General features: G+C 39.1%; 1 protein-coding gene across 1 annotated transcript in view; it reads left to right on the plus strand.

Moving 5' to 3' along the window:
* The window catches only part of CDH2 (cadherin 2), a 210,638-nt gene that overhangs the window by 8,345 nt on the left and 175,330 nt on the right, over positions 1-26,963 (plus strand). Inside the window, exon 2 of the mRNA XM_090285686.1 lies at positions 20,478-20,589. Within this exon, the coding sequence (XP_090141812.1) occupies positions 20,478-20,589 (112 nt within the window). The remainder of the gene's footprint in view (positions 1-20,477; positions 20,590-26,963) is intronic.

A 26,963-nucleotide genomic window follows, 5' to 3' on the forward strand; every position in this document is an offset into this window, starting at 1 on the left:
TTTTTTTAAAAACTTTTTTTCCAACATTCTTTTGTGAGAAGAGAAATTCAAGTTTCCATCACTCCATTTTGAAATGCTTAAATGTTTAATGGCACCTTTCTTATGTTTGAATAGTTTGAATCACTTTTTCTCACACAAATGAAATTATTTGGCATTTAAAAAAATATACGAGGCCTGTCCAGAAAGTATCCAGCCATGCACTGTGAAAAATAGAGACATTTATTGAAGAAGATACAAGAAACATTGTACATAGGACAATGATGCCTAAGTCCCCTTCAGCGTAGGCACCTTGGGACCTCACACAGTTCTTCTAATTGCCATCAGCTGCCCCACTATATTTTCCTGAATCTCAGTGACGGTCTCAAATCTCTTCCGTTTCAAAGGTGATTTCAGTTTTGGGAAAAGCTAGAAGTCACAGGGCTGTAGTGGGGCTGAGTCACCTGGGTGATTTGATATTTCACCAAAAAAATCTGCATAAGACATGATGGATGAGTGGGCACATTGTTGTGATTAAGCTGCCAATCACCAGTTGCCCATAGGTGCAGTCTTCTGAATCATCCGAATAGTTTCTGTGGAGGAATGTTCAATCTTAACACAAAATTTGATGCAGATTCGTTGCTCTTCTTGCTCAGTCATTTTAAATGCAATGATCACACAGTACACATGCTCACTCAATGGTGTCTACCACCCTCACCAACCAGTACAGTGAAGTTGTAATTGTTCGTTCATGTGCATTCCAGTCCACTCTTCTTGACTTCACTGATATGCAAACTGTTCTTGTTATATTAACAATGGTTGGACTTTTTTCTGGACAGACCTCGTATGCGTCCATACCTCAGAAGGACCTACTACAAACAGGTTCCTGTGAATGTTTTGTGCAGGGACTGAGTACAGATACTGATTTATCTGTTTGCTGTTGCAAAAACCTAGAACTATTTTGTTTGTAACTTGACCTACGAGGGGGGACCCAAAAAACTCAATTTATTTTTATTTTTTATTTTTTAAAATAATTTATTTGTTTGCTTGTGTATTTACTTATTTTTAGAGAGGGGGGAAAGGAGAAAGAGAGAGCGAGAAACATCACTGTGTGGTTGCCTCTCACTTGCACACCCAACTGGGGACCTGTCATGCAACCTAGTCATCTGCCCTGACTGGGAATTGAACCAGCGACACTTGGTTCGCAAGTCGACGCTCAATCCACTGAGCCACAGCAGCCAGGTCAATTTATTTTTAAAATACGTATATTCTTAAATGTTTAAGCTTCAGGCACCTTCAAAGTACTCTCCATTTGATGCAGAACACCTACCGAGATGTTTTTCCACTGGTCAGAACAGTTTTGACCTTGTCAATTTTGATGCCTTTTAGTGTTTCTGCTGATATTTATTTCACTTCTTCCACATGGGCAAAACATTTTCCTTTGAGGACATTTTTCATCCAAGAAAACCAAAAGAAAAATACCTTGGGGCAAGATGGGATGAATAGGGAAGGTGGGGTATGGGTGTCATGCTGTTTTTGGTCAAAAACTGCTGAACCCTCAGTGTGGTGTAGGCAGGCGTGCTTGTAAATCGCCCATCATGTAATGGGTAAATGCATTGAAAGTGTCTTTCAAAAAAATTCACTGAAACTGAATGCAGCCTCTCATAACAATGCCAGCCGGTAGAGATACAAAGAGAGTCCTAGAACACTCACCTAGCGGGGGAAGCCTGTATTACAAGGAGCCTGCCAGCCAGAAGATAATTCCAGTGTCTTCTTTTGGGGCATCTTCCTTGGTATTTTTGGTGGGTGGATACATTTGGCTGGACTATAATCTCCAACAATATCACCGTTAGTTGATTGGGGAGTTATTAAGTAAACTGAAATAAATAACTAAAAAACATTAATTTTATTAAGTTTAAAGGGGATATAATCCACTCCTGCTTAACATAAATCTTTAAAAGTAGAGACTATGATCACTTCATTTTTTTCTTTTGTCTCAATTGGTTAACCCAATGGTTCAGAGTGAAGTTCATTTTTTATGGCTTTCTGGTGTAGTAAATAATGAAAAATTAATTTGTGCAATCAAAATATTAGCCTTTTACAGCTCCTGTGGCATCCAGCCCCGGTAGAATCCATCTGGTGCCAACATCTCCATGATCGGGTTCTAATGTCCTGCTTCCCATGTTACATTTTAGGGAACTCAAAATGTGAAGTTTACACAACACTCACACACGACCCTACAGTTTATAGAAGTATCAGTTGCGTACAGGGAAGGGTGCACATAGTGGATAGCCTGCTGAATGTTCAAAAATTGAACATACTGTCGAATCAGCAACTAACCAGTGACAGTATTACCAGCACTCAGGAGTTACCTTCTTCCAATTTTAATTATTTCTCTATGGTAATTATTTACTTGATTTCTAATAGCACAGATCACTTTGCTTATTTTTGTAGTTCATCTAGTAATACACTGTACTTGTATACCCTTTTGTGTCTGGCATCTTAAACTCAATTTGTAAGTCATTCACATATTTGTGTCATATTTTTTATTAGTCACAAAATTAAGAAAGACTCATTGATACTATATAAATATCTGGAAAATTAAGGAAGTTGGAAAAAAATTTTTTTTTGAATAACCAGAAGCAATAGATGGATTTTTTCATTGCAGCAAAGTTCACTTGCATGTTATGGGGTAGAACCACGAAAGGTATTTCCTACTCAGATTTCTTTTTCTGTAATTCTGGTAATTTGGCAATATTGCTCCAAATGTATTTGGAATTCAGTAACTCATAGCCTCTCTTTAAGAGGAAGATGGAGGCAAAGGACTAAATGTCTTTTTGACTTGAAGTCTTCAAGCAGAATGTTTGAGTGTTAACAGATTCTAATCTAAGTGGTGCTTCTTAATACCTTCTCTCAGCTTAATACTGACCCACTTCTTAATGAGGCCTTACCCAGATTTATTTTTAATTTGAAAAGGTTACATTAAGGGTTTATAATTCCACAAACTCCCAGTCTCCTCAGCTACAGCGCATCTTTGGGTACAATTGACCCCCTTTTGTATTTGTGTAGATTTTTTAAGGATTTGAGAGGTTGCCATGAAGGATGCTGAGTACATACTTGTCCCTAGATCTTTCTTGTAGAGGCCTTGACTCTCCATTTATAAAGGTTGCTGAGTAGATAGATCTAGATTCTATGCAGAATGTTGAGGACTAAGGAATCCAATCCAGAAGTAATAGCCCACCAACGATTTGTTTGCTTAAGGTGGATCTCATTTATTGATGTTCTTAAACATGTGGACTTTATTTTACAGAGTTTAAAAGCTTGTACACATTGTTGGCCTTAGCTTATTGATATATAATTTGTATTTACTTTTGTTTCATCCCTACATATAGTTTTTCTACGATAAATTGTTTACACAGTGTTTGTGTTTTCAGCATTAAATTTTATTTACAGTTCTGTTTTTCTGTTTGACAGATAACTAAGAACATTTGGGGAGAATAGCATAACCATTGATTTAATTTACAAATTAATTCTAATTAAGTACCTTGTAAATGAAACTAAATTATTCCATGATTTGGGTTAGGGTTTTACCTTTATTTGAGGTGGTCTCAATGGAGCTATGTTTTAAAGGGGGATAGTGGTATATTTAAATGTAGATAAGAATGGATTATCTGCAGATTGCTTTATAGCCTAAAATACAAGCATTTTGGAAAACAGTGAGGTTACATTTTTTTAGTATTTGCTTTAGTAATAGATATTGTCAAGATTCCAAATCCTTATATTCCCTGAGCCTTAGTTCTTCATAATTGAGATGAATAAATATCTAAAAATAATATATAATGCATTTCTGGAATACTGTTCTTTGATAGGTGAGCCAAGATGTAAGTTGAAACCATCCACCTCCAAACATAGTCTTCCCAGACGTCATGCCATATCATGTTGTATTTATGTTTATATTTTCACACTTAGATTTTTACTTGTCTGAAACTTATTTTTGTATATGGTATGGGTTAGTGAGTGGTTCTTGCTTTATTTCTTCCCCCAGTTTTGTGTACCTAAAAACACTCGGGTGACTATCATTTGTCAAATAAAATTTCCTTTTTTCTGAACTAAAATGCTTCCTTTATTAAATATACTTATGTAAATTGTTAGATCTCATTCTTTTTTTTTTTTCTCTTTACTTTTACTGATTTAACTGTTTAGAGAGGCAGTGTTGCACAGTGGTTAAGAATACGGACTGGGAGCTAGATGACCTGTGTTTGTGCCCTGGTTCTGACACTTGGTTGTTGTGGAATTTGGACAGCATATTGAAATTTCTGTCCCTTGGTGTGCCCGTGTATATAAATAGTATAAATCATAAGGTGGTTATGAAGAGTGAATGGGTTCAGACACACACACACACACACACACACACACACGAGGGTTGCGGGTAGTGTTATATTGATTGTTGCCAGCACAAAATAGGCAAAAACAGAGTGGAGGTAGATTCATTGTTCATGTACATACTGATAATTTATTGACAGAGGCAGGAAATGTTGCTTTTAACTTAGTTTCATCCTATCCTAATATTAGCACATCTTTTTTGAGTAGTACATATGCTAGGCATTGTTTTAAGTACTTTACATGTGGTAACTCATTTAATTTGCCAAAAAAAGAAATTATACCCATTTTACATATGAGGACACCAAAGCACAGACAGGTTAAGCTAAAGTACCCAAAGTTATTAAGTGATAGAGCAAGGATTCATATGTCAACAGCCTGATGTCAGAGATTGTGTTCCTAGGTTTGACATCTATTTATATGCAGGTAAAAAAAAAAAAAAATGAAGGCAGAATTGGCATTCGATTCTATCTTGTATATGTATGAAGTTCAACCTTTAAAAAAATACTTTTTCAATTGTAAAATATTGTACTTGGAGAGGAGCATATAAAGCATATGTATACAGTATGAGCAGTAATTAAAATATTTAGACTATGTCAGTATAACTACCATCCAGGTTAGGAAATAGAATATTGCCAGTCTCCAGAGTATTATTCCCATTCCTCACCTTCTCCTAGAGGTAGCCACTATTTATTTGTCTAAAAATTATTCCTTGCTTTATACTTTTACCATCTAACTATCTATCTATTTCTTATATATGTGTATATATAGAGGTGTTTACATAAGTGTATATACAGTATATCATGTATATTTGTATCAGTGTACAATGCATGTATGTGTATACATGTAATGTAATTTTTTATTTTCTTCTGCTCAGTATTATGTCTATAAGATTCATTTAGTTGAGTTGTATAGCTATAATTTGTTCGCTTTCACTGCTCTAGGGCATCGTATGCTCTGACTATGGTACAATTTACTTACTCAATTTGTTCTTGATGGGCTTGTGTGTGTGGTCAGAATTTTGCCTCTGTGAACATTCCTGTACATGCAAACTGGGCGTAAGTGCCAGGAACACTCTAGGGCTGTATTTCCCAAACTTGAGCTTGCATAAGACTCGCCTGACAGTTTGTTTAACACAGATCCCTGGCCCTACTCCCACCCTCTGAGCTTCTGATTCAGTAAATCTGTGGTGGACCCTGAGAATTAGCATGTCTAGCATGCTTCCAGGTGATGGAATGCTGATCTGCTCAGAACTACATACCAGGAAGTAGAATTGCTGTGTAGCAAGCTATGTGCATGTGCATCTTTACTAGCTAATTTGGCCTTTTCTTCTTCCTTGAGCTATTTGTATGAATCCTAGTCCATCATGTGAAGTTTGTAACTTGCCTGTCTCTTGTTCTGGCTCTTTGTTTCTCATTCCCTTTGTGTAATATTTTTCAGTTATGGCTTGTATGGTGTGTTTCCAAGGATTGTGAGCCTTCTTGAAAGCAGACTCACTTGATTAAATCTAGTATTTGCTGAGTGCTTACTATGTGCCAGGCCAAACACTTCTCATGCATTGTCTCATGTAATCCTCACATCAGCCCCCTGAGATGTGTAGGCATCTTATCATTGTCTATTCTACAAAAGTCTGAACAAAGCCTGGCGTAAACCATTTACCCATGGCACACCACTAGGAGGTGGCCAGCGGGGTGGGAAGCAGTGGGAACAAGATAAGTCTGTCTATTCAAGATTTTGAAGGATTTTAGTCTGGAGGAGGATTTGGACTTTGGAATGAAGACTTAAAGGATCTCAGTTTCAAGGAACAAACTTTGGCCTTACGAGTGGGAAAATCTAACAGATTGAGCCAAAAGTAGGATAGGCCACCATGGAAGTAAGCAATTTCTGTCACTGGTCACACTGCCCCAGGTGGTGATTTTAAGAGATGGAAGTAACTGATGAGTAGTTACTGGTTCTGTGAATCACCCTATTTTCCCTGATTTCAGCTTGGTCCATAACTGTAGTTAGCCAGTAATCCAGAGATACATGTGACTTTCTCTTCCCATACCATTAACTCCCCAAACAATTGAATAATCTTGGTTGTCTGCTCTCAGACCTTTAGTGTCCATCTATCCAAGTGGCCTTGTGGCCCTGCTGACGGTATAAGATTTTTTGGCCTGGCTTCTTTTTTGATCTCTTAGCTTAGGCCTTTAAGTTTTTAGTGATAGTGAGTCTTTATAGGCAATTTTGGGGCCTTTGAAGGGACCTAATAAATAGAGCTTCTTATCCATCTAAGTTCTGAACAAATAAGACAAAAGAGTGAGAAGATGGAGAACTAAAATACAATCTTTATTACTGATAAAGACAAGATTGGAAATGTGGCTTAAATGTGTCAGGTCTCAGAATTAGTTCCCCCCACCCAGCAATACTGGATGAGGGCCAGCTTTCCACCTATGGATCCTGTCACTGTAAATTCACCCAGAGCATAATCATATTTGCACTGCCTGTGAGGCTGGCCCCAGCAGAGAAGAGATAATGTGATGGGGTGGGGGCGACTGGACTCAGTAGGCCCAGTTATTGCACCCAAGCTTGCCGGAGAGGTCGACAGAGGTCAGGAGTGGTGTGGCTAGTGTAGGGCCCTCTACCTGGAAGTAGGGAAAATGGGGTTCTACTCAACCTTCCCCAGATACTGGGTTAAAAATTAAGTGTGTGCTCCCCCAGAAGCATGGTGATCACCCTAAGAGGGGGAGGTGGGCTCTTGTCCGGACAGTTTTGCTCCCAACCTCATGAAGTTTTAAAAGATCTATAGCTTTACTTTTTACAGGGTCCTCAAACCTAATAGGGATGCATGACGAGCACAGTAGTCACACAGCCTGCAGCACTAGAACACAAGCCAGTCCCAAACCTGGAAGAGGAGTCATCTCAGGTGAAATCACCATGACCCCAGAGCCTGTCCTTAAGTGTCCTAAAGAACAAAGTAGAGAGCCAGTGATATCTGAGGGAGGGACTCGCAGTGGGCAGAGAACACCTTCCCTAGGTTAGCTTTTCCTGAATGCTAAGCCCCTTGCACTAATCCATGACCTTTGAACTAAACACAGAGTTCAAAGAGGGAATAAAGACTTAAAGATAATGAATTTGCTGGATGAGAAAGAAAGGTACTTGGAAGAGGATGGGGATTGCCACCATCGGACATTTCTGAATCTTGTGCATAAGCAGCAGTATCTCAAATGTCAACGTTCTGAGAGAAAACCCAGAATGCTGGGGGTGGGCCCCCTCCTCCCCAGGTACATACAAAGTGCTACATTTAACCTCCCTTTGGGAGCCTCTCCCTGATGAGTTTTGGTCTGTAACCAGCACAGTCAAACCTCCTACTTGGCCTTTCCCTGTGAGCCCCTTGAGGCTGACAGCCTGGTGCTGTCACCGGTGTGGGCTCTGGCGTGTGGTTGACTGGGGACACACTGTCTTGGGAGCAGGTGTTTTTAGTGTCGTGCCACATTGGCTCTTTCCATGCCACTTGCTCTGGGGTTGCTTTGGTTAAAGGAGACCATCAACAAGGGCAGGTTTCCCCTTCATTTGTAAAGACTAATCCAGACCACTTGGTGGAAGCTGACCGTTGAGCCTCTGGTCAAGGTATGAGAATCCCCAGGGCTCTTGAACTCACTGTCATTGAAAAACAGCAAACATTGTTCTGCTTACTTAGTCCATGCAATGGATGTTGAAATAATCCCCTTCTCTTCTGCCTCAGCTGTCTCTGTTTATTCAGGCCTGGGGCCCATGGGCACCACCAGGAATGCTGACCTGCCTCAGACCTTTGCCAAAGCCAACCTGCAGCAGCCCTCATCAAACATTTGGCCAGGGTCACTGTGAGTCCTGCCTCATTTCTGAGATCCTTGGTCTGTAGCCTTTCTTGGGGTTCATTGTCTTTCCTCCAGGCTCTACCTGTCTGAACAGCCACTTTCCTCGGGAATAACCACCATCAGTTGTGGTCACACGTGGAAATCAAAATACCCTGTGGTTTAGGAATTAAAGACTCTTGATGTTAAAAGCCACCTGCCAGCTATAAAAACCAGCCACATTGCACATTCAAGACTTCAAACCACTGAGTTAAAGAACATTCAAAGCCTAAGTAAAGCACCCTTTCTCCCCTGCCTGATGCCCCAGTGCCTCCTTGAGTATTTCCTTCCCCACCATCGGACTCCGTTTTTATTTTTTGTGGTCCTTAGAGAGTACACCTAAATGCCAAAGTCTCTAAAGGCACCCAGTAAATAGCACTTCTCTTCCTTGTGCTGAGTTCTGAATCGAGTGTAATGTAAGCCAGAAGAGCCAACAGTTGGAACAGCAAAATACCGCCAAGGTTCTGCTCACGTGTGGGCTGGAGGGGGTGTGGCTTTTATTTCTCTGTGGGCATGTCTATTGCTAATACAGGACCCCAGAATTCCACAGACATGCTCACTCAGTTGCAGGCAGTGATGGACTAACTAACCCCCCTTCCCCAAATGCTGCAGGAGACCTGCGAACTCCCAGCATGGAAAATGAGATCACCACACTTGTTTTCTATGGGTTTGTGACTCCCAGGTGGGGAGGAGGACACAGTGCTGGCCACCAGCTGTCTAGATTTTTCTTTGGAGTTCTGTCTTCAGATAATTTCAGTCCATCCCTCTTCTCTCTAGGGCTGCATTTCACAACTTCTTGGTGCACGGACTCTTTTACACTCTTAAAAATTATTGAGTACCCCAATGAGCTTTTATCAGGTGGGGAATATTTTCAATGTTTAGCATTATTAGAAATTAAACTGAGAAAATACATAATATTTATTTAATTCATTTAAACATTTTAAGTACTAGTGTTTGTGAACAATAAGTATAATTTTCCAAAACAGAAAAACAAAATTAGTAGGAAGAGTAGCATTGTGCTTTTAAATTTTTGCAAATCTGCTTAATGTCTGTCTTAAGAAGAAGAGAGTTGGATCCCCCCCATCTGCTTCTGTGTTTGCCGAGTTCAGGTGTCACAGATCACGTGGCCACTGGAAAATTCCACTTTACATCGGCGTCAGAATGAGAATGAAAAGGCCAGAAATACTATGTTTTGAAAATAGTTTTGCTTTTTCAGATCCTCTGGAAGGATCAGACCCCACTTTGGGAACTGGCATTCAGGGTGTGACTGATTGATTGGTAGAGTGGAAAGAGGTGGAGGTACTACATGGAAAGAAGCCTCAGAAGGGGAAGAAGCATCCCCTCTCTACAGATTACACAGTAGAACTGTCCAAATGTCAGACTTAAAAATTACTCATGGTAGCCACGGTGGAAAAAATGCTAGATTATTCCACCCCTGAGTTGCAGCTGGAACTGACTATCTTAGCTTTAACCTCTGAGTTACCATGCAGTTCTGTGGGTTTGCTTCTTTGTTAGTTAACTTATTAGAAGTCCAGTCAAGGGACATCTATAAAAGACCCACGGACATGGACAATGGGGTGTGGATTGACTCTGGGAACAGGGGTTGGGCGGGGCAGGGGAGAGCAATGGGGGAAAATTGGGACAACTGTAGAAGAACAACAGTAAAAAAGAAAAAAAAAGAAAAGAAAAAAAAAAGCCCACTGGACAAGGTGCTGTTTTGGGAACAAGCTCAGGAATGGCTTTGAACTCTGACATTATTGACAGTGCCCTCCTTTCACTGCAGCACCTTTCTGGAAGCTGTGTTGTGAATGTTGTTTTATCACAAGAAGAATAGTTTAATTGGGTTGGGTTTATCTTATCAAGAACTCAGAATTAGGTAAATTATTACTATGGCCTGTTATTCAAATTAAGTCAGAGTTATGGGGACTGTAAAGGTCTGTAACCAGTTTTAAAAAGTGAAACCATGCTTCAGGTTTTATGAATCAAACCTGAGTGGATAAGTACAACACAGTCTGGATGATAGCAAATTAACACACTGTCACAGACTGCAATCATTCCCTCATCAATATCACCTACTGAAAATTAACATACTCGATACATATTTTTAGAAGAGTTGAGGGTGATGGTGGGGGCTTTGATTTAGGTAACTTAAAAAAACAAGGTGTTTATGGAAGTTTGACTTGATGTCTCTTTCTCTCATTTTTTTTCATAGTGAAAGTATTTTATTAACATATATCACATATGTGAGAATTATATTTTAGAAAAAAAGGTCACATTTACAGAGGGTAAATTTCTCACTGGGTCTTAATTTACCTAGGACAGGTTCCTACTCCTTAGGCTGTTAGATATGTATTAGTGCATTTGGATGCTTCCAGATGGTTTATATTGGTGACTGGGCAGTGGTGAGGGGAGGTCCCTAAAGACCTCCAGTGCTGGGCTGAATAGCATTACTAAGTTGACTGGTGACCTTAGGGCCTGTTGTTTCAGTTTGCTTCCTTGCCGCAAAATGGCACCAGTGTTAGCACTTGCCCCAATGGATTGTTGGAGATTTGTTGAGGAGTAAGGCATGCAAAGCGTTGGATCATAGGCCCTGGCACTTAGTCGTCGTCGTCGGCAGCCGTCCATCTCGAGAGATGATGGTGTAGCTTCTTAAGAGTCTATCTGCACCGCTGAGAATGGCTGTGCAGTCCGACTCGGGAGTGACACGGTATCTGTCTCCTCCCGTGTTGAATCGACATCTTACGATGACGCTGGAGTGTCCTCTCCAGTGAAGCTGAAGCTACAGAGCCTGGGCAGGGTGATATGGAGGGTCTGCTGTAGCCCATGCAGCAGACCCCCCCTCTCTTCGCAGCTGAAGGATCCAAGGGAAAGACGAAGTCAATACAGCTTGGCTTCAGGTGTGCCGCAGGAGTTGCCGGTGTTGACTACAATGTCAAACCACCTTAGGGACTCCGGCTCCGGATTTTCTGTCGGGGTTTACTCCCTTAGCCTTTCCCCTGAAGAGGTATGCCGCAAGGCAGCGGAGGTTTTTTGGAGTCAGAGTTTTCCTTCTCCACTTAGTAAGCACCCGGTAAATATTAGCAGTCACTGATATTCAGTGTATTTAGTTAACTATATTCCCAAGTGGATTATAAACACAGTCTGGTGTTAAATACTATAACATTTGATATTTGAAACGTTGTATGGAAACATGGTACAATCTCTGGTGAGTGTAATGAGTTGAGGGGACAAAATCAATTTAAACCAGGATTGGCCATCTCTATGGGAATTGCCTTAGACACTTTCTGGAACTTTTAATGCAGTTTCCTTGCATAACTGCCTGAGACATCATCTCACAATTATATACTTTCAGAAGCCAAGTCAGTTGGTAGCTATAGTGTTGCTATTCATGACATTAAAAATCAAGGACACTCATTGGTAAACTCCTGTCTGTCCTCTGGGACTTCACTCCAGGTGCCTTGGAAGCCTCCCTTCACATGGGCTCTGGACATCGGGCATTGCATACATCTCTGTGGATTCTAGTTGATGAATGTTTACATATGGTCCTAAGCACTGATAAGTTCAACACCTGGAAGTTGATACTCTAAACCACATTTTGTATGTAGAACTAGGTTTCTGTCCATCAGGCTGTTATATTACAGTGCTGTCCTCTAGTTCAGAGTTCAATTTCAGCAGAGTTGTCAGGTTCCTGGGCCAGTATTGGTGCTATTATTTGATTATTGCCTTTGGCACTATTTTGTTAAAAGAGATAAAAATCAGAAAAATAACTGTCCTGCTACTAGAAATATTCAAGGGCCCACCCCAATAATACAATTGAAGCACAGATGGAAATCTCTAGGTGGGTTACAGGGGGATAATGTGTGGCCTTCGTCAGGTGTACTTTGCACTTAAGTTGGTCTAGGTCGTATCATGAAGTCAAGGCAGAGTTAAAGAACCTGTTTGAAAACAAAACAAAAATATCAACATCCAGGGTTAAGCTTCTTCACGTTTCAAGCATGTTTCCAGGGATATGAAATTCAGGGTGCCATCAATGGCATGACTGACACAGAGAATAATCTTTCAAGAGGGGCATAGCTCTTGAATAATCTTAACATAGCCAACCTCCAACATCATGGATCGAATCCTACGAAATGTAGAGAATCTGGCAAATGTAACTGTGATTATAAATTGGATTTAAAAAATTAGTCATGCAGAATTGGTTCTTGGACAGTTTCATTATTAGTTTGCCACGTACCCCACAAACCACTTGAAATACGTCTTCACTAATTGTTTATATATGCCTATATCATTTGGAACACATAACCACATAATAAAAGCATTACTGTAGTTGTCCCCGCTCCTTCTCCACCACGGCCCACCCCTGGGCAAATCACTTATTATGAAGGGAATTCCACTTGTTTTCCTTTCTACATGTTTGTGAATGGACTTTTAGTGGTTTCTTTTCAGTATTTCTTCTTCACAAAATTCTTTAAAAATAATTATCGGGTAGCAAAGAGATAAAAGTATCCCCCCAAAACAACAACAGTATCTTAATAAGTAATAGCTAACCATTGCACTGTGGTGAACCAGGCATTATTTTTAAGGCCTTTATATGCTTCACAGCAATCCTGTGAGGCTGATATTCTTATTAACTATTATTATTATTATTATTATTAGTAGTAGTAGTAGTAGTAGTAGTAGTAGTAGTAAGGAAGAAGCTGAGGCACAGATGAAGTTATATAGCTTTTCAAGGTCACGCAGGTTTGCTCCAGAGCCACCGCAACACATTACTACCTTTATATCTGTAAAGAGTGAGGGAAATAAACATACTATTAAGGAAAATGAGGTTTTCAGCTTTATTGACTGTGTTCGATATGCTACTTTACAGTATTCTTAATTTTTACCAGATTCTGACCAGAGAATACCACAGGAGAGAGAAGAGGAAGCGATGGGTACTTTGGGGAAAAACATCCAATTGATTAAGGAGTTTATGGTAACCAGCAGAGCCTAGGTTTTAGTTTAGGCAGTCTTCAGAGCCAGAAGGAAAAAAAATCATATTAGGTTTGGGTCGCTTTCAGATGCAGAATTTTTAGCCAATAATCATAAATGATCCTGATCAGGAAGAAGGTGGAGAGGCATGGAGATTGAAGAGTCCACTGAGGCTTCAGTGGAATATTTAAGAGCTTGGATTTAGGAGTGACTTGGGGGAAACAGGAAAGCAGAGCCAGTGACCAAGGATGACTGTAAAATACAGAAAGAAAAAAAAAATTATGAAAACGGGAACCTAAAAGCATAGCGGACTCAGGCTTTAAAACTCCCAATATTCAGGCTACCAAAAAATTTTAACAAGAGCAAAAAGTGATGTCGCTGTGAGTTCAGAACTGGAACAGATAGACTAATACTAACAGGCAAGCAGAACTCCTCAACTCCTATTACACTTCTGTCCTTTTTAGACAAGAAGGTCGATCTTCAGCCGGGGAAGAGTAGAGCAAATACTTGTAGGAGGAAATTGAAACTCAAGATAGGTGAGCTGATTGTGTGAGAGTGCGGGGCAGCACTAAATGAGTTCAGATCCTCTGCCCAGCGTGAATTTCATCCTGATGGGCCGAGAGCACTTGCTGACTGCTTGTAATCTTTGCAGAATTCCGGAGAAGAGGAGAATTACTAAAGGACTGGGAGTGGAATATGTTCCAATTAAAAACAAAACAAAACAAAAAAAAATCAAGAAGGAGTGTTTTTCAAGTAAAAGAATAGCTTCATGCTAACCTGGGGCAAAATTCTCATACAGGTAATTATGAAAGGATGACTGTGGTTTCAATTTTCCGGTGCTCACAGTAACTAGGAGACCACATGGAATTGTTAAGAGCAGAAAAAATAATTGCTTCGCTACTCCTTTTTGTTGTTGCTAAGTTATTAGACTTGAAGACTAGGAACAAAGATAAGATATGCCAAATCTGGAGTTCAGAAACGTTTCAGAGATGGAAACATGGGCTGAACGTGTGGCCACTTGTAAAATATACTGATTTATTCACATCTTCTGACATTCTGTTTTAGTGTGTCTTGAGCTGGGATCTAGGACTCTGTATTTTAGAAGAATATTCCAGATTCCTTGCTATGCTGAGCAAGTTTGGGAGCTAAATTGGCTATACGACAGAGTTAGATTCACATTGTCATAAAAATAGTAGTACTGCTATTGCTGATAACAACCATTGAATAACCACGTGCCAGACACTCCTGTAAGCGCTTCACACATGTGCGTTCATGTACTCCTCTCACCTGCCCTCTGAGTGGGTGCTGTCTTTATTAAACATTTTGTGCAGATAGGGAAACTGACTTCTCTGAGGTCTCACAGATAGTGAGTGAAAGACGGGATTCAAACTCAGGTGGTCTGGCATGTTGAAAGGCCATGCTTCTAACTACTCCACGGACTGCCCATCCAGAGCCTGGCTTTTGGCTCCGGAGCCCCTGTAGAGCATGAGGTCTGGGTGCGTGCCATGCCCTCTCTTCAGTATCTGAGTAGTATCTTCATGAAGACGGTGGGGTGTCTCATTAGATTTGCTTGATACGGAAAGTCAGGAGGACTGACTAAATCTAGATGTAATTATTAATTTATTGAGATCAAGTCTTGTAGGGTTAAATGTAAATTGTTGTTCCCTGGGGCTCCAGATCAGCAGCAAAGATATTGGAAGCCGTGAGTTAACAGTTGCCTGGTATAAAAGATCAGGGTTGTTTGGGTTGACTACAAGCTCAACATAAATCAACAGGGCCTTTGTTCGTGCTGCACCTCTTGCCTGAAATGAATGCCTTTTTCCATTTCCTCTTCTTTCTCCTGGCAAATTTTTAATCATCTTTAAAGACAGAGCCTAAATGTCACTTCAGCTATGGAGTCTTTGATTTCTACAGGAAGATTTACCATCTCATTCTTGCTGCTGCTTTAGCACTTTGTTCCTGATGTGCTAATTTCGAGATGTGTTCCCTTAGTCTGTGCCACTCATGTCCACAGCCACTGAGCTGGAACCGTGGGAGGGCATCACTCCCTCCCTCCCTCCCTGCATCCGCTGTGAGACCCTGTCCTCGCTGAGCCCTGTCATTTTCAACTGCCTGCATATTGATACAGTCTGCCCCTCTTTCATTCCTGCAGCCCCTGCCTGATTCAAGGCTGTGTCCTAAGTCTCAGCCTTCCCTTGTCGCACCCCCCACCCTCTGCCACACACACACATTTCCCACAATGCATCACAGAACTCTCTGTCAAACAGTCCGCCTCTGCTTAAAATCTGTGCCTGGCTCCCCTACGCCAACAGGGTGACCCCAAGCCTCCAGCCATCTATGATCTAACCCCATCTAACTCTCCAGCCTCAACTTTGACTTTCTCCCTTGCTTCTTGGACTCCAGTGACACTGAACTCATTATAATTCCCCAGGCGGTATGCTGTTTCTCACTGCCTTGTTCTCGCTCAGGCAGTGACTGCCTGGGATGGCTTCTTGCCACCCCCCACCTCCTGGCTTCTCCTGGGCTCTGCTTGGAAGGCCCCCCCCCCACCCTTGTCCTGGCTCTCTTATGCCCTTTGCATATCTTTACTTCCCAGTCAGCACTTTATTTTGCTCCAACATAAAGCCTTGAACTTCTTAAGGGCAGGGGCAGTGTCTTGTTCTGTTTCCAGAGGCAAATGGATACTCAGTAAATGAGTCTTGAAAGAATTGTAATGATCTGTTGTACTTGGAAAGACTATAGGGTTAGAATCTTTGCTCTTCCTCCTCCCGGATGTGAGGTCTGGAGTATTCACCACGTAAGTGAGAAGCTGTTTGCTCATTTGTAACATGTGCATAATTTCACCCTGCTCAGGGGGCCATTGTGAGAAGTAAGGGAGATAGCAATGTTTTATAAAATTAGCCACACTGTTTCAGGGATCTGAAAACAAGAATCCTGATGCCTGTTTTTGTATGGCCAGAAGTGTTTTTCACATTTTCAAATGCTTGAATGCTTTTAAAAATAATAAAAAGATTATTTTCTGACACTTGGAAACTAAATGAAATTCAGATTTCGGTGTCCATAAATAAAGTTTTATTAGAATGAACAGTGCCATGTTCATTATTTCCAATTGTTTGTGACTGCTTTTGAACTACATGAGCAGAGTGGAATAGTTTCAGCAGAAATCCTGTGGTCTGCAAAGCCTCAAATATTTACTGCCCCGCCCTCTTACAGAAAACATTTGCTGACCCTGCATTATTCAAACATTAAGAAAATGCATGTGATTCACAACCTCCTCATCTGCAGGGAGCTTTTTTGGGGGATGGTTCTCTCTCCCTTTCTGACTTCTAGAATCTTATCTTAAGCCTGGCAGAGTGATTGTGTAATGTTGGGGAAGTCACAGGTGCTGAGTTTTTGCTTACCGAAAAGGAGGATGTACCAATAAGAGTTCTTTAAACTGGTTAAAGAGATAGTGAGCTTCCCACTGCTGGAGGTGTCAGAGGGTAAGGAGACACTCCTTTTTCATGAGTGTCACCCTTGACCCTGTTGACATTAGGGGCTAGACAATTCTCTGGTAGAGGGGATCCTGTGTGATGTCTGGGAGCTTGTCTGACCTCTAGCCACTAGAAGCCAGGAATACCCTTCTCCCAGTTGTGACAACCAAAAATGTGTCCAGACATTGTCAGATATCCCCTGAGGCACATACCCACACTGGACTGAGAACACTGTTGGACTGGGAACCACTATTGGAGAACATTAAAACATTAGTTTTAGGTTAGACTAGAAAAATTTCAATATCCAAAAAGCTGCTGTCACCAGAGGCTTCACAATGGAATCAGCTTCCCTGGATAGATCGTGTCAGCAGCTCTGTGGAACCCACAATCTCAGAGCTAGTACCAGCTCCAGCCTTGGAGGGCTGCTGTGAGCATTAATTGAGATACTGATGCATCAGCACAGTGGTGGCCATGATGTAGGCCTGCTGTAGCTCCAGTTTTGAGGTATTCATTTCAGTGCTTCCTGTTTTTTTTTAAACATGTTAATTTTGTTATCTCTGGGCTGAATATTAAGAAGGGAAATTAGTATTGTACTAAATTAATAGGGAAAATATGTTTTAATAATTTCATGGAGCCCATTTTAAAGAAAATATAGGTGAAGAACAGCATGTTATTTCTGTGGATTCATTTTGTCTTGGGGAAGAAGAATTTAGGGAAAGTTCAGCTGTTTAAAACAAATGTGAAAATCTCATAAAGTAATGCATGACTCCCATGGTTGTTAAATGCCGGCAGTCCTGGTAGAGAACATTTGTTAGAGATGTGCTTTTGTGGTTTCGGGAGTTCTCAGAGCCACTGTATGTTTCTGGGTGAAGAAAATGAGCAGAGTGTTTGGGTAAAAGGTAGTATTCTAAGGACAGAAGTTCCCTTTTCTGAAATAAGGGGGAGACCGATACTCAGAAGTGAACGTTTGCAGTATTACTGATGGACTTCATGTGGCCTAGAAATTTCATTCCTGTGGGTTTGGATGAGGAGCATGTTGCTACTTGTTCCCCTGCCTTAGGGCAGATCCACTGAAAAACAAGACATTAGCAGTGGAATTCAAGATTACTGTGTACAATGAAGGTGTTAACTAGACTTCCTGTGGTGATTGTTTTGCAATATGTATAAATATCAAATCATTACATTGTACACCTGAAACTAATATAATGTTATATAGCAATTATATCTCAATTTTTAAAAAGTGATGTAGGGTATGGCAATTATAGCTCAATTTTTTAAAGTTTTTAAAAAGTGGAAAAACGAAAAAAGATTAGTTTTCCTCTCGTCTTTGGGTGCATACCTAACACAGGTGCCCAAGTTGGAATGTAACTCCTGCCTGCTTACTCAGTGCCTCCCATTGCTTGGCGGTGGCCTGCTGTCCTAGCCACGCTCTTGTTCCCACTTGCCCTCCTGGGCTGGAACCCTGCCACCATCTCCCTCTGTAGAATCCTTGACTGGAGGGAAAGAGGTGGACCCCTACCCATCAGTGGATGCAGACTTACAACACAGTGGCCCATTTTCTGAGGTGAACTGGTGACCTCCCTTTATATGTTTTGTTTTGCTAAAAGCAAAAACTTTCACTTACTGAGTGCTTGCCTGGTGCCAGGCTCAGGATGAGTGCCTAGATTTTTAGATCTGGCAAGTATCAAAATATTGCCTGGTGTCCCAAACGGAGGGATGTTAGAAGTCCAGCTTCTAACTTATCCATCCCTGATATTTTCTCTTTTTATGGAATATGTACAGTATGGAGAATATATGGAGAATAATATAATTTGCACCCCATGTGCCCATGTACATCTTTACATTTTACCCTGTTTGCTTTAGATTCTTTTTGAAGGAAATGAATTATTACAATTCATATCAAGGCTGCCTGTATGATTCTTCCTGATGTCTTTCCTATCTTGATGCCTTTGGGGAAGCCACTATCCTAAATGTAGTGTTAACGTATCAATAGCATGACATTATCTTTTGTGTTTAAATGTTATATATAAAAATGGAGTCATCAACCATGCTTTTTATTCTTATTTTTTTGCAAGGTTAATAGGGTAGTATGCTTTGTCTCCTGTTGGAATTTGGAATGTTGCATAAATAGATTTCTGAACTTACTAAAAATAATAGTCATCCCTAGTTTGATTTTATAATTAAATTCCTCTTTCAATATTACATGGAAGTTGAAGAAACTGACTTTTTGTTTGTTTGGATGTAACCCTGTAGATAAATGTAGTTCCCAGTCTTCCATTTTAAGGCTGAGTGTTCCTTTGGTTGGCTGTTTGAGAATGTATTAGTCCATTCTCCTACTGATGGGTGTTCGATAGGCTGCCGATTCTACTGTCATAACCATGCTGCAGTGAGCATTCCTGCACATGTTGGCTGGAGCGCCTACGGGAGGATTTCCCGAGGAACATACCTACTGTGCACGATATGTCCGCATTCATCTTTACTACTGTTGTTCAAATTGCACCCCAGTGTGTCTGTGCTGGCTTTCACTGACACCCGTGTAAAGACGTCAGTTGCTCTGTTTCATTGACTTGATACTCAAACTCCTTTCTTGCACATAACAGACTTGAAACTGTTTGCTAATTTGATGGTTTGAACTATTATCTCACTGTTGCGCCTCATACTTTTTTAAGATTAAGTACTGTGTGATATATTCAACAAAGTTCAAATTTACTTTTTTTTATTTTCTCATATTTGAAAAGAACAGAATATTAACTGAGAATTTTATTAGTCTGGGTTTTTGCCGCTTTAATATTTGCAAAAATTCACATGCATAAACCATGTGGCCCTTGAATTGTGAAGCTGCACCGTGTTACTCCATGCAGACAACGGCTTTGAGGTCTCTTTATTTCTGGGGCTTCCCTTTGTCTTTCCTCTCAGTTTCTGATTCTCCTCAGCAATGCAGACTGCTTCTAATGCTGGCCCAGCCACTACTGAAGTCCCTCCCTCTGGCAGCCTCCATCCTCTCCTCCTCCTGTTTCTGGATCCTCATAGGACAGGGTAGTTTCCTGTAACTAATGCAAATGTTGTACAGCTTCTGCTGAGGCCTGCTGTCCTGGGAGGATGTCCACAGGGCCAGAAGAAGTGGTGAAACTAACTTGGAGGACTAGGTGGATAATATTTGGTATAATTGTGTAAGTGATGATAGGAAGATGGCAAGAGAAGCCAATTTGAAGTCTAAAAGGAAACATAATTGTATTAATCTTTATTTATATTTTTAACGTATCCCTATCCTTCAAGTATACGCACACACACACACAAATTTTTTTTTTAATTCATTGGTTTTACTTGGTATAAAATACTCTATATCCCACAACAAGTGTATTGCAATTTTGTGTTTTAATTACCAAAGTAAATAGTGAAACAAACTTCACAGAGAATTAGAGATGAGAATATAGAAGTCTGTATACTTGAATGTATACCTATTTTTTTGAAAGTTAAGTTAGCGATGCTAATTTGTGGAGTTTACAAACAATTTGGCTGTCCCCACCCCCAGATCCATTTGCTAGTCACAATGACCATTTTCATGGAAATACTCAGTTCTTAGAAGAACCTGGAATGTGTATTATTTAGATTTTACTGGACAAGTGGGATTTGTTTCTTCTACCCCACTTATCAGAAAGATTAACCCTCTGCCCTCTACATTCTAATTGTAACCATTTGGAAACAATGGGTTGTTTGTCCATGATTGTTGAAAAAATGAGGCATTAGGCCAAGTGGAATGTTGAAGGAGGTAGCAATCATTGCACACATTTTTCTCTTTGTATTGCAGGCATCTATAGAGGCTTCTGCTGAAATTGCGTTATGCAAGACTGGATTTCCTGAAGATGTTTACAGTGCGGTCCTGTCGCAAGATGTGCATGAAGGGCAGCCTCTTCTCAATGGTACTATCTCAAAATATATTTGTACATAGAGTGTCTATACGCTTGAAACAAATTAGCCACTGAAAAGTCTCTAAGTCAACTCTACTGTATAACAAGTATGAATTTGTCACAATTACTCTAATGAGGCTGTAGGGACCTTATTTTAGGATTACAGAAGAGCTCATGAATCTCTCATGTACAATATCGGAAGGCTCCTGATCTTTTGAAAACTTCATATTTCTTCCATTTTTAAATTGCAGTGGAAACCATTACACAACTAATTTTTATTTTTCTGCACATATGTGGAGTATTTTGAAGAATAATGTTTACTAAACATCTGATTCTAATGGTTTTAAAATTATTTACAGCAAAAATTTAGTATTTTGAATGAAAGAAATTACTGTAATATCTGTGGTAAAACATGTCAAGCTTTAACATTTTGCTAAATTATAATGAACATATTTAGCAGGTAAAGTCTTGAGGCAGGAGCATGAAATGTGTATTTTTGTTATGACATTGTTTATAGAAATTGCTAGATAGCTAATTTGATTATAGCATATGTGAATTTCAAATATAGACTCATCTATTTAAATATGGAACAAGTTCCTTATCACATGAACAGTCGTGTCAGTAAGTATATAGATAAAACCTGAAATAAAACTTGAGTACCTAAAGCAAATTGAAAAGCCCCCTCCATTACCTCTAGTTGAAATCAAATAAAATACTGGTTAGTTGAATTTTCACAGTCTTATTTGTCACTACACAAAATGTCTTTGCAATGTGGAAGCAAGAAGAATTGATTAGTAAATTGTACTTAAATTCCAGTCCCCCACAAGTTGTGCCTGTCTCTGAGGTTGTTTTAGAGAGCTGCTTTTAGAAGATGTGTGCATCATCAGCTAAATAATTTGCACAGAGCTGTTCCACACAACCATAACTGATGTGTCTGAAGCACCGAAGACCTTAGCGGTGCAATACTAATACCATAGACAGAGAACTTTGAAATGTACATGGCCTCTTTGGTACTAAGGTTCTCTGGTGAAGGTTCCCATTTTATTTTCATTTCTATTCTAATTGTGAGTTGCTCACACCTCTGTGCTTTTTCTGTAATTGATTTTTTTTAAAAGCATCTTCTTGTCCCTGTCTCATTACATGGTATTTTAATGAGTAAATATTAAATCAGTCTGTCTCAATACTGAATTGCTACCTCATTTAGTGGGTAATGGTTGACAGGATAGAGGTTTAATTCAAATCAAAGTGTGTAGATTTGGTTTAGCTTAATGTGAGTCTTGGAGTTCTGCACATGTTATTTTCTTTAAATTTAAATTATTATGGGACATTCTAGACCCATGTGACCTGTAAATATTATTTGAATATTGAAAAAAATATATTGATCTGATTTTTTAAACTAATTCAGACAGATATAAAATGTCAGTGGTATTTGTTGCCTTTTTGAAATTTATTTTTTAGATTCATTTTTAAGTGGATAATTCCTTCTAATCTCTTTTCCTAACAGCTTGAATTTATTGGTTGCAAATAAACATATGGTCTGTCACTGGAAACCATTGATTTAAGATTAAGTACATTGGCATGTTTAACAGTTTAAAAAATGAAAGCCTATTTTCTAATTAGAATATAATGCTGGTGAAAGTGGAAATTGGGCATAGCTGCTTGCCAGTGTCTTTTTAGTATAATCTATACACTTGGAATTTTGCTTGAGTTCTAAATGTGAAAGACGAAATCCTTTTGATTTTGTGCGGTAGCCATCACTGGGAGAAAAGTATATGGCAGTCTTTGATAGAATTTCTATGGTTCGAGGGTGCCCAGTTTTATCATTATTATTTTATAGCCTTTTAAAAAAACTGTTTTGTAACACATTATTACTTTTTTTTCCTTTTTCATTCATGGAATATGTTAAAGGGCACCATCATCTTAAAGCTTAAAACATAAACTTCAAAATATTGGTTCATCGAAAAAATGTTTTTTTGTTTTTGAAGGAAAAAAACTAACTCGGGCATTTGGGAAAATCAACAACCCTTTTTACAAGAGTGTTGTCACTGGTTACAGTTTCTTTTGGAGAATCATTACATAGAAGAATTCTAGATTTTTGCCTTTTATATCTTTTGGTAGTTTTCAGTGAGATGATGACCCGAAGGTACATCTATACAGTGAACTCAGATACTATGCTGTAACTATGTTCATGAATTCTGTCCCTTGCACCAGGTCCATTTACCTTATTCATACTGAAGCTGAAAGGGATCTACTGCCAGGCCAGCCAGAGTCATCATTTTTGCCATGGTTTTGTGACTTCCAGTGTTCAAGGAAAGAGATTAATTGTACCTAAAAAATGTGCGGCAGTTTCCAAGGCATTTGTCTCATGGCAAGTCCTATCATACGTGTTAAGGCTGACGTCAGAGTCAAGAGTTCTGTTGAAGTTATTTGTAACTGTTCACTCTTGATGCTTCCTTTAATTTCCTGCGGATGCCGGCTGGGGAGTGGAGGACGGTGTTCCAACGGGATGTGTGGTGTGGTTTCGTAGGATACATCCCTGGCACACTGGACCTTGCACAGAAGTTTAACATTTTAGTTTATAGATGCCACAAATGCTGATGGTTTTTCAGACAGTTCAGTAACAATCTTTGTGTAGGTGCTTGAAAACCATTCAGCAATAGATGGAAATATAAGGTGGTATTAGTTGCGATAGAAAAACCATGCAGAAGACATAGGAAAAGGGAAAGCTGGACTATAATTTGGAATGCATTCCCTTTTCCCCACCCACCCCTTTTATTTTTTGCTGTGTGAGGACTTTTATAGAAAGAACGGACCCAATGAATCAACTATGTCCCTCCAAGTTTCTATTCTGGTTTTCATCAGTATGTTTTTTAAATAAAATCCTGAAGAGGGCAAACATACTTCGTGATTAACTTTTACATTTCATATTATATCACATTGAATATTTCCACTCTTTTGAAAACCATTCAGTATTTTAAAAATGGCTGTGGAGGCCTTTGTTCCATTCTGTTAGCGAATCTGGATTTTGCTTAACTGTGTCTCTATTTTTGTACTTACAGGTTGTTTTCAGTTTTTCTCTCTGACATATAATGCTGCTATGGAGATTTTTTTTTTTTTCTTCTGAGAGCTTTGATTTTTCTTTTAAGTATATTTTCTTTGGGGATTTGTGTTCAAAAGTAGAATTACTAGGCCAAAAGGAATGTAAAGTATGGCAGTATTTTTCTTTGCATTTTTGTAGGACTCTTTTTTTTTTTTATTTTTTATAGAGCTAAAGTATGTGAGTTCTTTTCTACATCTTCATTACCATTTAATTTTATAATGTTTTTCATTTTCCTGTTTCCCCGCAGGTGAAAAACATTCCTTTTTTATCCCATGGCATTCTTCTGTACTTGCCTTTATAAGTTAGGATCAATTTTAAGCATTTATTGCCAACCCCCTCATTTTACAGATAAGTAAATGGTAGCTCAGAGAGATTATAGGCTTTTCCCATCATTATATAGCTCTTTAGATTGTTAGCTACAGATCTGGAATTAGAACCCAGGCTTCCTGATGTCTAATTTAGTTCTGGTGATGGTGATGATAAAAACCCATTGTGGTATAATACAGGGAAGGGTGGGGGCTGATGGGGAACAGCCTAATAGGTATCCTACGACAAATTTATCATAGAGGTGGTCTTCTTTACTCTCACTTAACACCATGACTTGTGTGTTACTAGCCATATTTGAGAATTGGTGGCCATTAGGCACCCAGCATAATAAAAAAATAACTTTCCATTATTGTCACCATTCGTATTTTGTACATACCTGTTTACAAGCAGAAAAAGGGACGGCTTTGGAGAAGGCTATTTAGCCCTTGATGTTTAACTTACACTCCATTGAACTAGAAAAACCTCTTGTGGTAGCACATTACTTGAAAATAAAATAACTGCAATCATAAATTTTCATTTTGTCACCAGCAGTGTATCTGACACTATGAAATAGCAACCACACTGTGACAGTGCAGAGAGGATCTAGGGTGTTTTTAGTGTGGATGTCAAGAGTCATTTTCCTGTGTGTTCTGCCTTGGTGGTCTGCATGCTTAGACACCTCACAAAGTAAACTCCAACTTTGGTGCTCATAAATGCCAACCTGCAATTACCAAGAATATTTTCAGTAATTCATTCATACTCACTAGCTCTGGGCAGCATATGATGATTATTTTTAACTGGATGGAATTTGGTTTAGATTAGGTTACTTACTGATCGAGCCTTGTTGGTATTTAACATGCTTGGAGGAAGCTGTTATCTTTAGATAACAGTCCTGAAAATATTTTTTATTAGTTTAATGGTACTATACAACTACGTTCATTTTTTAAAATGGAATTTTTGTGTGACATGTGTTACTGAATTGGAAAGCTGTATATATTTCAGGCAGGTCTGCTATGTTTGAGGCTTGTATTAATTTGTTATGAAATCCTGGATTTTGTTTATTTTTTACTTTTATAAATTTTTTTTATTATTTAATGTATGTTTTAAAATATTTGAAAAGTAGTTTTATAAACACCTTATTTATAATGTTGGCCATCTGTTTACACTTCACTGATTTCCGATTGATTGTGGGAAATGGTACTGAGTACTGAAATCGTTCTCTTGGATATTGTTGATTAGTTTTAAGAACTTACAAATGACATGCAGCCATGTAGATCCTTGGGGATAGGGAACATTTTTTAATAACTTGTAGCAGTTTTGTTTTTTAAAGAAGAATTAAGTATATAATATCAATAGTAGAACTAAGAAATTTCATTCTTGTTTTTACTGTAATTATTTAGACTTTATTTAATACTTAGAATTTTTATATCTCTTTATATATATTTTTAGGTCTAGATTTCTTAATGTAATGCTGTAAGATAAGCCAGTTTGGGTGGTCACTTATTTTTTAGTTCTTTGGCAATAATTTGAAGTAGGTGAAGTCTGCCCTCTCACAAACTAGCAACCGGATCTGTGTTAAAGATTAAGTAAGTCACAATTCACATCTGAAAACATATTAGCAAGCGGACACTTGAAAATCTTTCTAAGATCAGAGAGCCTCTTTCTCTCTTTCCCATTAAGCTCTCTAGTAAGCATCTAGTGAAGAGTAGAAAATAAACACAATAAGTAATAAAATTTACTGTATGGATAGAGAAAAATAAAGCAGAGAAGCAAAATAGAGAGAATATGTGTTTTGCAATTTATGCAGGATGGTCAGGGAAGGCATCATTGTGCAGGAGGCATTTGCATAAGAACTGATGTGAGAGATGGTTCAAGAGCTATTGACACCTGAAACATTTGAAATAGAACATGCAGCAAGTGCAAGGGCCCTGAGGGGGGAGTGTATCTGACTTATTGAAGGAGCATCCAGGAGCCTGGTGTGACTGGAGTGGAGAGAGGAAGGGGTAGGAGTGCAGGGAATGAGATCAGATGAGGATACAACAGTAATGGGCCACACTGTGTTGGCACCTTATGGAACTTTGGCTTTGACTACGAAGGGATGAAAAGCTATTGGGTGGCTTTCAGCAGAGGAAAGACATGATTTGACTGATAAAATTGTATCATTCTGGCTAATGTGTTGAGAAAGAAAAAAACAACGGGGATAAGAAGGGAAGAGGAGACCAGTTAGGAGGCTGGTGATAATCTAGGTGAGAGAAGATGGTGGCTGGGACTAAGATGGTTGTAGGAGAAGGGCTTGGATTCTAAATACTAAAAAAAAAAAAATTATTGAAGTGAAATTCACAATATATAAAATTAACCATTATGAAGAGAACCACTTAGTGGAATTTATCACATAATAATATTTTGCAACCACATCTCTTATCTAGTTTCACATCATTCTCATCACTTCAAAGTAAAACCTCTTATCCGTTAAGCATTTTCTCCCAAATCCTTCTCCCTACCACTACAAAACCTTTTTGTGTTTGGCTTTTTTACTTAGCATTGTAGAGGTTCATCACATTGTAGCATGGACAGCACTTTATTCCTTTTTATGGCTTAATAGTATTTCAATATATGTTTGTATATGTATGTGTATGTATTGTGTGCATATATATATATATATATATATATATTTGTGGTTTGTAAACTATGTTTAACCATTTATTAGTTGGACATTTGGGATATTTTCACCTTCTCACTGTTGTGAATTAGTGCTAGTATGAACATGCGTATACATCTGCTTTTCTGAGTACCTGTTTTTTTATTCTTTTGGGTATATACCTGGGAGTGGAATTGAGAGGTCACAGAGTAATTAATTCTGTGTTTAACTTTTTGAAGAAATTTCAAACTGTTTTCTACAGCACTTTAACCATTTTATATTCCAACTAGCAATATGAAAGGATTCTGATATCTGCACGTCTTTACTAAAACTTGTTATTTT

Source organism: Furipterus horrens, unplaced genomic scaffold, assembly GCF_987537825.1.
Source record: "Furipterus horrens unplaced genomic scaffold, mFurHor1.1.pri manual_scaffold_8, whole genome shotgun sequence".
In the NCBI taxonomy this organism is placed as follows: Eukaryota; Metazoa; Chordata; class Mammalia; order Chiroptera; family Furipteridae; genus Furipterus; species Furipterus horrens.